Source organism: Bemisia tabaci, chromosome 2, assembly GCF_918797505.1.
Source record: "Bemisia tabaci chromosome 2, PGI_BMITA_v3".
NCBI classification, from domain to species: domain Eukaryota; kingdom Metazoa; phylum Arthropoda; class Insecta; order Hemiptera; family Aleyrodidae; genus Bemisia; species Bemisia tabaci.
Window position 1 is genome coordinate 850,853 of NC_092794.1, and position 10,642 is coordinate 861,494.

At 40.0% G+C, this 10,642-nt stretch overlaps 1 protein-coding gene across 3 annotated transcripts in view; it reads left to right on the forward strand.

Moving 5' to 3' along the window:
• LOC109032009 (peptidyl-prolyl cis-trans isomerase-like 3) overlaps positions 1 to 10,405 on the forward strand; it is a 30,053-nt gene extending 19,648 nt beyond the window's left edge. Inside the window, exons 5-6 of one of the 3 annotated variants that reach the window (XM_019043888.2) lie at positions 4,083 to 4,232; positions 5,590 to 5,686. In XM_019043888.2, the coding sequence (XP_018899433.1) occupies positions 4,083 to 4,209 (127 nt within the window). In that variant the 3' untranslated portion in view covers positions 4,210 to 4,232; positions 5,590 to 5,686. Of the gene's footprint in view, positions 1 to 4,082; positions 4,233 to 5,589; positions 8,216 to 9,474 lie in introns of those variants that run through there. The other 2 variants (XM_019043887.2, XM_072296500.1) reach the window with 2 other exon arrangements.
• Positions 10,406 to 10,642: the final 237 nt, after the last annotated feature.

A 10,642-nucleotide genomic window follows, 5' to 3' on the forward strand; every position in this document is an offset into this window, starting at 1 on the left:
AGCGGAAACTTCAATCGATCATAACTCCGGAACCGTTCGGTTCCCTAGCTTATACGACCACTCGTTGGATGCGGAAAAAGACGAACAATTTAAAAAACTGGTTTTGGTTCAAATCAAAAAATGTGAAATTTCAGTTTAATCCGTTTAAAAGAAATTGTTTTTCCTCAAAAACTGAAAAAAAACACATAAGTTAAGTTAAAAATTTAATTTTGGGATTTTGACCTTTAGAATCTGAAAGTATGCAATTTTAGACGATTTTTCGTCCAAACCGGGCCTCAATATCTTGTTTCGTTCGAAAGATATCGAGGGTCCCAGGTTTTGACTTCCACTCCCCCTCCTAGCGCCCCCCCCCCCCAAAAAAATTTTTTGGGGGTCTGAAAATTTGGGGAAAGAAGCGCTCCAGTATTAGTAACTGATAGACGAAGTTTGAATAAGTTTTCGTGGGGGGGGGGGTGAAAAATGTCGTTTTTGCATACGGCTCTTTTGCTGTGCGATCATGGCGCGCGTTCTCAAAGGTCAGGGAATTTCTCAATTTTTCGTCAGGGAAAACCTGAAAAAGTCAGGGTAAATCATTTCCAAATTTTTGTGGCAACCCTGTAACTGATCCCTGGAGATGTAGTATCAAGAAAAATTAGCTGCCCCAAAGTGCCATTTTGGGAATAAAGCTCAAATGACTTTGAAAAAGTGAAATAAATAAAATGGTGGCTCGAGGGAATTTGAATTCCATAGGTCTGCGATGAATAAACACTGGATATGTGATAGGTGATCTGTAAGTAATTTTTAGTGCTGAGTCCGAAAATGACCTTGGTTTTTCTCCAACACCCACCAATTTTCCGGAAAATTGAGATTTTCCACTTAAAATGGATTTTTCGGGAAATGTGATTTTCCGCAAAACTGGTGTATGGTGAAGAGAAACCAAGGTCATTTTCGAATCCAGGAGACAAAAATACATGGGAAAACATGCCGCGCGTGGTTAAAAAAAGTCCACGTTGTTTCAGATAACGGGGGCTTTCCTCTCAAATGTCCTAATGGACGCATATGATACTAGTCCGTTTCCTTTCCATCTGAAAAGACGGGAAAATTATATCAAGTCGGTGTCTAATGATGTATCTTTCATCTACGACCTGCTGCTAAAGTCAAAAATGGCCTAAATTCTTTTCTATCTCCTAACTATTTCTGAAAAACTCGTGTTTTTTTGACATCGGAATTTTTTTTTTTTTTTTTTTCTTTTATGATGTTTAATTTTTTCGGAAAGTTAGAAGTTAGGTAATAGAGGAAATTGAGGTAATTTGAGCTTCAGCAGCAATCATGAAGCCGAAGAAGCTCCATTAGATACCTAAGTATAAATAAAGGCAGTGACAGTGTACATTGGTGACTTGCGGGGCCTTTATTTAGGAAGGCTCGGATAATGTATGATTTATATTTGATTGATGTGTATTTGATTTGTATTTTTCTCTCATATTTTCCCCCTTATCATTTTCTTTTGTAAGAAAGCTAAAGAGGTGCCCTTTCAGGAATGAAGAGGAAAGGAGGTCCTCTGTTTTCCTATCAAAATTTTCGGATTTCTTTTAATTCATTTTTTGGGGGAGAGGAGGGGGAAGGGTAAAATATATGAGTAAGAAACGTTTTATATACGATATTTAAAAATTTTAGCGGAGAGGAAAGTCCCTTGAACACTTAAAACTCTGATTGAAATGAGTGTAGAAAGTTTGAACTTATCTGTTGTTTAACAATATCTCTATATTTATCTGGAATTGTGCCAAAATACGTATCTAAACCCAATAATCAGCAAAACAGTCATCAAAAATGAAATCTGCGACGAAAAATACATAAAAATCATGTATTCTGCTTTGTTTTATGAGCGAAAACACTACGTAAATGAGCAAACCAACTCACGTGATGTGCCGTGTGCGGCCTGCCCTATGACTGGATCCACCGTGTGCCCTTTAGAAAAACTCGGGTTTTTTCAAAAATCTACTGCCGAATTCGTTCGCTCGTTCGTCAAGCTCGTTGAGTGCCTCAGAAAATTGATGGAAGATCCATCCATATAGGTCAGTCATTCCCGAAACCGAAATGAGAATCTTCTGTGCATGACGTCAGCGTTACTGCCGCGAAAACCAGAAATGTCGGAAACTATGCTTTTCTTATGGGAGAGAACTTTTTCTTAATGAATCATTTTTTCTTACTTTTAAATCCTTTGAAGCTTTCTGAGTGTCGAAAGGAACGTTTAGAAATTAGCGTCAAGGGTTTCAATTCAGCTGAATTTGCGTTTTTATATTTTTAAATGATTTTTGAAGTCAGCGATGTAACAAGCCATCTAGTGGTATAGATTCGCGTGTAAAAATGGCTGATGCAGAGTAAACGGTAAAAATGAAAGAACACAAATTCGGCAAAATCGAAACCCTGAATGCTAATGTCTAAACGTTCTTTTCGACTCACAGATAGTTTCAAAGGATTTAAAAGTAAGAAATTTAAATGATTCATTAAGAAAAATTTGCTCTCTCCCATAAGAAAAGCATTGTTTCCGACTTTTCTGGTTTTCGCGGCAGTAATGCTGACGTCACGAGCCAATGGAAAGGGGTTTTCCCTGAGCGGGGAAATCTGCGCAATGACTGACCTATATGGATGGATCTTGAACTGATGCAACGATGCATCTGGGGTTACAAGGTACCAAGGGAGTGGAAAGAGTCCTGGATCAAAGCCATCTGCAAAAAAAAGGGAGAAAGGACGATTGTAACAACTGGGTACCGGGGGCTCTCAGTGACCGGGACAAATAGCAAAGTGTACGGGAAGGTACTGAATGCGAAGATCAAGAACGGATAGCAAGAGCATAAAGCAGAGGAGCAGGCTGGTTTTAGAGCTGGCAGGTCAACGGTAGATCACTTATTTGTCATCGTCCAGGTCATTGCGAAGAAAGTGGCCGTATCTCTGCTGTCAAACGTTCAATAAAAGCGATTGACAGAAAGATGTACAATGAAAGGTAACATGTACTCCGCTTGCACTTCGTTTGTTGTTTATTATGTGTTGTTGTTATTAATTCAGGGTTGGAAGAGTGAGAGTATTTATGTTACGGGCAAATCCCGATTTTTGGGCGGTTTGCGATCTGCCCCTTTTTTGGGGGGCAAATTCTAATTCAAGAAAGAAAAGAAGAAAATTGAATAGGAAGTTCTGGCCTTAATGACGATTATTTGTTTCCGCAGGATGATGAGGTATGACACTGATGAGTTACGTAAAACGCCTGCTTTCTTGCATGCACAGAGGTTGGGTTGGCAGCTACTTTTGCAAAAAACACTTTTGAAATCCGTGGCCTCCGAAGTTAGAATTTTCTCAGCTGACAGTTCACAGGGGAATTTGAGTATTTGGCACATCCTAAAGAGTCAAGAAACGTTCTTTGTAATCGCCGAATTGATTTCTCGCATAAAGAGTTGACAGGATACCCTTTTTTGTATCCAGTTTGTGCATGTCCTCAGCTGTTACTTCCAAGATGACAGCTACTGCGTGGCGCGCCTCGCCTTTTTCCCAATTAATGTCAGGGTATGGGAGCAAGACGTTGCAGCCCACTTGAAGCGGCATGAATTAAGTTTTAACATATTTTTAGCCTGCCTTGCAAATTTTCAATGGCTATCCGTTTTGCTGCTTCGTTTCCAGTGACTTTACTCCTGTCATTTCCCTAAACAATTGTCACTTCTGAGCGCTGCCAGGTTGATCAGCGATTGTCACGTTTTGAGCGCTGCCAGGTTGATCTTCGGGTCTTATCAGACAACGCACGCATCTTCAGGTGTTGTTGTCCATCACTTACTTTGCTCATGCGTCCACCAGCTCTGCCAAATTCTCGCAGTATTCAAAAATAGCAATCTGCCCAATTTCACCCGGGCGGATCCCCATCTGCCCAATTTTAGCTGGCCTGATTCCGATCGGCCTGGGCAGATCGCGATCCGCCCAAAATCGGGATCTGCCCGTAACATTTGTTTTTACAGCTTTTTTCCTTAGCGTCTATTTTGTACACACTCACATTAAGTGATCATTCTTTCCTGTTGCCCCATTTTTCTCTACATTTTACTCTTTTGTGTGCTTATTTCCAGGGTCATCCATGGATTTGATGTGCTTGATGATCTGGAAAAAGTTCAAGTAAATCCCAAAAGTTATAAACCCTTAATAGACAACAAAATCACTGGAGTCACCATACATGCAAATCCTCTTGCAGCTTAATCACAGGACATAAGTGACTAGAGGTGAGGTACTTGTACGGCCGGCTCCGGGCTCCCGGTTCCTTCAGTTTTACACCCAAAGTTTTAATACTACAAAAAAATGCATAGAAACCTTTATCATCCCAAATGAAATTGGTCACCATCCTGCTTTAAAAATCACACGGACAGTAACTGAACGCGTTGTTTCCAAAAGGGAACAAATACTAACCAAGTTTAACCTAACTCGAGGTAATACCAGTTTTCAGGAGGAACAAAAAAATGCTTTTTTAGGTTGTAAAGATTTCAATGATCGAAACTTGCTGAGGTATGTTCATTAGCGGCCCAGTAAAGGCCGGTTCTATCACCTCTGGTCAACTCTGTTTGCTGTGTAACCAGAGGATAAGCGTTTATCCTCTTGTCGAACAGAAACCCGTTTTATCATCTCTTTTCAGGCACATTTATCTTCTGGTTTAAGTAGCAATATTGTTTTGAAAAACATAGTGACGAAATGCCATCAACTATCGGGGCATCACCTCCAAAACTTCAATTTATTCCATGCAAAAATCGGTTGCGAACTAGCTCCGCCAGATGTCGCGATATGTCATCACCAATGTTTGAGAGGAATAAAAGGAAAACAAGGAATTGATGAAGGAATGTTCGCCATGGGCTGCACTATTAACCAATCAGAGACCAGGATTTAGTTTTGTCTTCTTGTTAAAACATTTGACAGGAGGTCAAAGTACCTGTCAAATATTTTCTACGCTCTAAGGACCCAGCAATATATCTGATTTCGATAGGTCTCCTAAGCTGGGGCTTTTATTGGTAGCCTTACATTCTACCTAATCCGCTGTTTAAAGCTAAGGTTTTCAATATTTGTAGACTGAAATTCAACTCGATCAGCTGCTTGAAACACTTCTGAAGCTAAAACGTCAATGACATCTCTCAGAAGCCGGGGAGAATGATTTGGATGGGTCTTTGGAACCTTATATTTTTACCAAGCTTGTACAAAATCATGGTGCACAGGCTCACTCGATTGCTTGCCAAAAAAACCTTGTCCAACTTCTAAGAGCTGTCGTTGAATACAAGTGTTCTCACGTGTGAAGTTAAACTTTTGTGTGCAACATTTGTTCCCATGTTATATTTTATTTATTTTTTTACTAATGAGACGGTCTATTTTTACCTTATCATTAGTTTTGTTATTCTTATTTTTGACTAAGGAGATGATCTTAGTACTCGAGAATGACGGCTAGATACTTTTTGTTGAATTTATTTGTTTCAAATAAAATGTTTCTCTTTTCCTGTAAAACCAATCAAAACTTGTTGAGATTGGAGTGAGGTCAATCGTGTTTGTCAAAACAACTGTGGAATTCATAACATTCTGTTTCTACAATTTTCTTTTTAGGTGTGTACGGGAAGATCTAAGTCAGTCGTCGGTCTTTCTTTGTAATGTGACTATACGCTCATAATAAAACATGCTTATTTGCATTTATTAATATATATTCGGAGTTAGTTTTATTGTATGTTTCCATATAACTCGAAGGGTTAGGGGCCCAGAGATTCGCGTATGGTGCCATAGCGTGACTCTCATCAGTGTTTTTATGGTAGCGATCTACTTCATTGTGAAGTCATTTTTTAACGAATTTAGATTGGCAGTTAACGCTATGCCGTTTTGAAAGTGAAATGACTGGAGTTAATGACTGGAATTCCGAAAGAGTGGTTAAACATTGAGACGAAAGAAATGGGTGGTTCTTTGTCAAAAGAAGATAAAAGCCAGAAGGTATCGGGACAAGCTAACATAAATTTTAACCATGACGAAGCCCAATGGTGGGTCATCTCGCCAATTTTATTCATTGCAGTGACAACAATTTTAGCCTTAGCGATAAGTTATGTGAGGAAAATTATGCAAGCGAATAAAATGATGAAACGAGGAATCGTGTTACCCCGAGCCTCGCGTGGAAATTAAGTGCGATACATGTAACAGACAATCCAATGAGTTTAACGGGACTTATCAAAGTTTCTTTTTGAGTTTAACGAGACTCGTAATTCAACAAATACCCTTCAGAGCTTAACGCAGCTCATGAAAGTACAATTAATTTTACAAAGAGTGTAACGTGACTCTCACATGTTTTGATTATTGATTAGTGTAACGCAAATAATAAAAATGACCGATGAAAACAACAGTGAATTGAACCGGGTAACGAGGTTAAAGAATAAAGAAAATTATCAACTATGGGACTTCGAAATACAAATACATTTCGAATCCAGTAATATACTCAACGTAGTAAACGGAAGCACGAAGAAACCGATACAAGGTGCCACAGAAGAGAATACAGTCTTTGAGATAAGACTAGCGGAGTGGAATAAATGCGATGCGATGGGAAGAAAATTCATAGTATCAACGGTGGACAAGAGTATCCTGTTACACCTAATGACCCTAACGACAGAGCATGATATGTTCATCAAACTGAAGGAGCTATTTGGCAGAGCTGGTCCAGATTTGAAGTGCACCCTATTGAAGGAGTTCTTCAGCAAGGAATTCAAACAAGGTTCGAAACTGATGGATCATGTAAGTGAATTACAAAACTTGTATAGCCGTCTACAATTAGTTGAAGCTGGTGTGGACGAGCAAATGCTCATTTCAAAAATTTTAACAACCTTACCAGACAGACTTAATAATTTGGTCCTATCATGGGAGATACAAAATAAAACTGAGCAGAAACTCACTGACTTAATTGAGAGACTTCAAGCGGAAGACAACAAGGAAAAGTCAAGTGAGAATGAAAGTATAGCATTCATAGCAAACCGTAAATTTAAATGTTATAAATGCGGCAACGATGGACACAAAATGAAATTTTGTAGGAGTTCATATGATATAAGAAAGGACCCTAAATGTGAAAAATGTAACATACATGGACACAAAACTGAAGCATTCAAAGGGATTGGCACAAAAGGGGCCGAAAAGAGGTGGTGTTCAACTTGTAGAATGAATAACCACACCAACGCAACCTGCAGAAAAACAGAAAAATTAAGGCAAGGATCACCAAACAATGATGGGGATTCAACAGTTTGTTTTTACGCTGCTAATGGGACAACTGAAGATTTTGTCGTTGACAGTGGAAGCTCCTCACACCTCGTCTAGTCTTTACAGCTGTTAACAGAAACTCAAGATATGAAGGAGGAAAAATGTGTGAAGAATGTGTTCTTAATGAAGTACAATACGTGCCGAATTTACGTCAAAACTTACTTTCTGTTAACGCTATCCTGAAGAATGGAGGCGAAGTGATATTCAAGGAGGATATGGTTCTTATTTGCAAAAATGGTGAGATAATAATAAAAGGTTATAAACAACAGGGCCATTTTCTGGTTAAACGCAAAGTGTGTCGCGAACAATCGGAAGTTTTCCTCGTGGAGGAAACTCGTAATTGGCATGAGAAATTGAGACATCTCAGTTTGCAATATAGGGTGTTTCAGACCACCCGTACCAGGCCTTTTTCTCGGTTGTTATAGGTCGTATGAAGTCGGAGACCGCGGGGTTGAATAGGGAATTGATCCCAAGGAATCCGAATTTTGTGGTCCCGAAACCCCCCACCCCCCTCTTGGGGGGTAAAGGGGGGGTCACGATGCTAAAAGTCACGGTTCCCGACCGAATTGACCACCCGTACCAGGCCTTTTTCTCGGTTGTTTTAGGTCGTATGAAGTCGGAGACCGCGGGGTTGAATAGGGAATGGACCCCAAGGAATCCGAATTTCGTGGTCTCGAACCCCCCCCCCCCACCCCCCCTTGGGGGGTAAAGGGGGGTCACGATGCTAAAAGGCACGGTTCCCGACCGAATTGCGGATTAATCGCATCAGAATTGAAAAGCACGGAAAATTTCACGTGGAATTGACCCCTAAAAATCCGTAGTCGGACCATCCAAGGCCCAAAAATTACCCCCAAAAGAGGGGGCCAGTAGCCCCCTCCTTGATTCCTCTTTGGTCTCAAAATTGATGTAGATTCTCCAGAAAAAGATGGTTTCCCAGGTAATCGACCTCGAGAAATCCAAATTTCGTGGTCCCGAAGCTCCTCCAGCTCCCCTTGGGGGGTAAACGGGGGGGCCCAATTTTAAAAACCGGGGCTCCTTTCCGAATCGCAAATTGATTGCATCCAAATTGAGGAGCAGAACACATTTACATCTTAAGTGACTCCTAAGAGTTCTAATTGACCCCCCCTGAACGGTAGAAAGTAATCCCCTGAGGATGGGGGCCTCGCCCCCGCCAAAAATTTCTCAGGATTCCTCTTTGGTCGCAAAATTGACTTCGATTCTCCAGAAAAAGACAGTTTCCCATGTAATCGACCCCGAGGACTCTAAATTTCATGTTCCCTGAGCTCCTCGGGGTCGATTACATGGGAGACCGTCTTTTTCTGGAGAATCGACGTCAATTTTGCGACCAAAGAGGAATCCTGAGAAATTTTTGGCGGGGGCGAGGCCCCCATCCTCAGGGGATTACTTTCTGCCGTTCAGGGGGGGTCAATTAGAACTCTTAGGAGTCACTTAAGATGTAAATGTGTTCTGCTCCTCAATTTGGATGCAATCAATTTGCGATTCGGAAAGGAGCCCCGGTTTTTAAAATTGGGCCCCCCCTTTTACCCCCCCAAGGGGAGCTGGAGGAGCTTCGGGACCACGAAATTTGGATTTCTTGAGGTCGATTACCTGGGAAACCGTCTTTTCCTGGAGAATTTACGTCAATTTTGAGACCTAAGAGCTAAACTAAATAAACGCTAGAAAACCCCCCAAAAAACCCGAAAATCGAGGATTTAAGGATATGATTATGAGACATTATGCACAAATAGCCATCTACTGACACTTGATTGACTAAAAATGTGTAGGATATGCATTTACAAGTCGCAGAAACGGGTAACTAGACTTTCTCATCACCTTGACCCGGAAAACCCGCCAAAAAGGCGAAAAATCGCATTTTCTAAAAAACGGCCAAACTACAGATTACGCGTTTGGTTGTTCTTCAATCAGTAGGCTCCTAGTTGACATTGTCGCAAAAAATTCACGGGTGGTATGTTGACCGCATGAAAAGTGTTTAAAACCCACCGTGGGTGTTCATGTGGCAACGCTATCACATGAGGTGGCAAATTTAGCAAATCGATTGATTACTGTAAAGAGGGATTAGGTTTTTTGCTATTGATTAGCTATGTCTTAATAGAGGATATTTCTGGTTGAATTCTATTAGTAGGTTCTCTTTTGGTTAAGTTACGATGATTTTTGAGATAGTTATTTGAATGTTTTGTTTTTCAGGGATCTTGAGTGTCCGCACTGAAGTAGATACCAAGGATTTGCTGTCTTTTCAATCTCTGGACTGTTTCGCCCAGTAAGACAAGGGTCAGGAGGTTTGGATGGTTCAGCAATCGGAGGATGTGGCGATGAGTAATGGAAGATATGTAATCTTTGATGAATGGAATTTTCGCATTTTAATCTATATCGGCAAATTTAAATTAATATTTTATATTTTTCCAATTATTTTCAAACGCTTGACTACGATTTTACCGACGAAGAAACGCTTTGCGCAGTAGTTTTGCCCTAGCTTCTCCTCAAATGTTAGACTACCCTTCAATTTTGATTCTGAATTTTATATCCTCTTGATATTTTTTGTTTCAACTGACTTTTTAGACCAGTTACATATGTATGACACGCCTTTTCTACAGAAACCTCGCCGTTTGTTCAGACACCCAAAACTACCAAGTATGTGCGACAATCTATATTATACAGCTACAAGCAAAATCTTGGAAGCACTATTTCTGACGAACTGCCGGACCGATAAGGATGATCTTTACATGTATGTCATCTGTAGTAGATGTAGATGTGCAAGAAATTATGAAACCCCGAACTTTTAATGTTGTAGAGCTTTTAAAGCTCATGTCACTTAAGTCCAATGTTAATAGCGTGAGAGATATGTCGTTTCCGCTAGAAACGTCAAGGTGTGGGATTCTACCTGAGTGACTCGAATAAACAATAAAACAATGGAAAAGCTCGTGAAGAGCTCCTCATTCGAAGAGTTGAGGAACGGTGCATCGCTCAGGGTGCAAGGTTCAAGGTCCAAGGTATAAGGTTTAACTCAGTTTTTCCTGCATTCTTCCGGCTTCGATTTGTGGCATTGGTCAATTTACTTGATCGTATGAATTTATATATATATTTCGTATATTTATATATATTATATATTTATATTTTATATTTATATTTTTATTTATATAATATTTACAGCAGATAAACAGCAGATACAAAGTGAGAAGGCAGGCGCTGCGTCGCGTTGGGACGGACCAAATATTATTAACTGAACGGTCGAAATCCGATTTTTTTTTTTTTTTTTTTTTTTATTTTTTTAATTAAGTGTTTAAAAATAACATAATAAATGGAAGTTTCTCCAGTAAATGGACTGTGAAATTATGTACATCCAGCTATTCCTCAT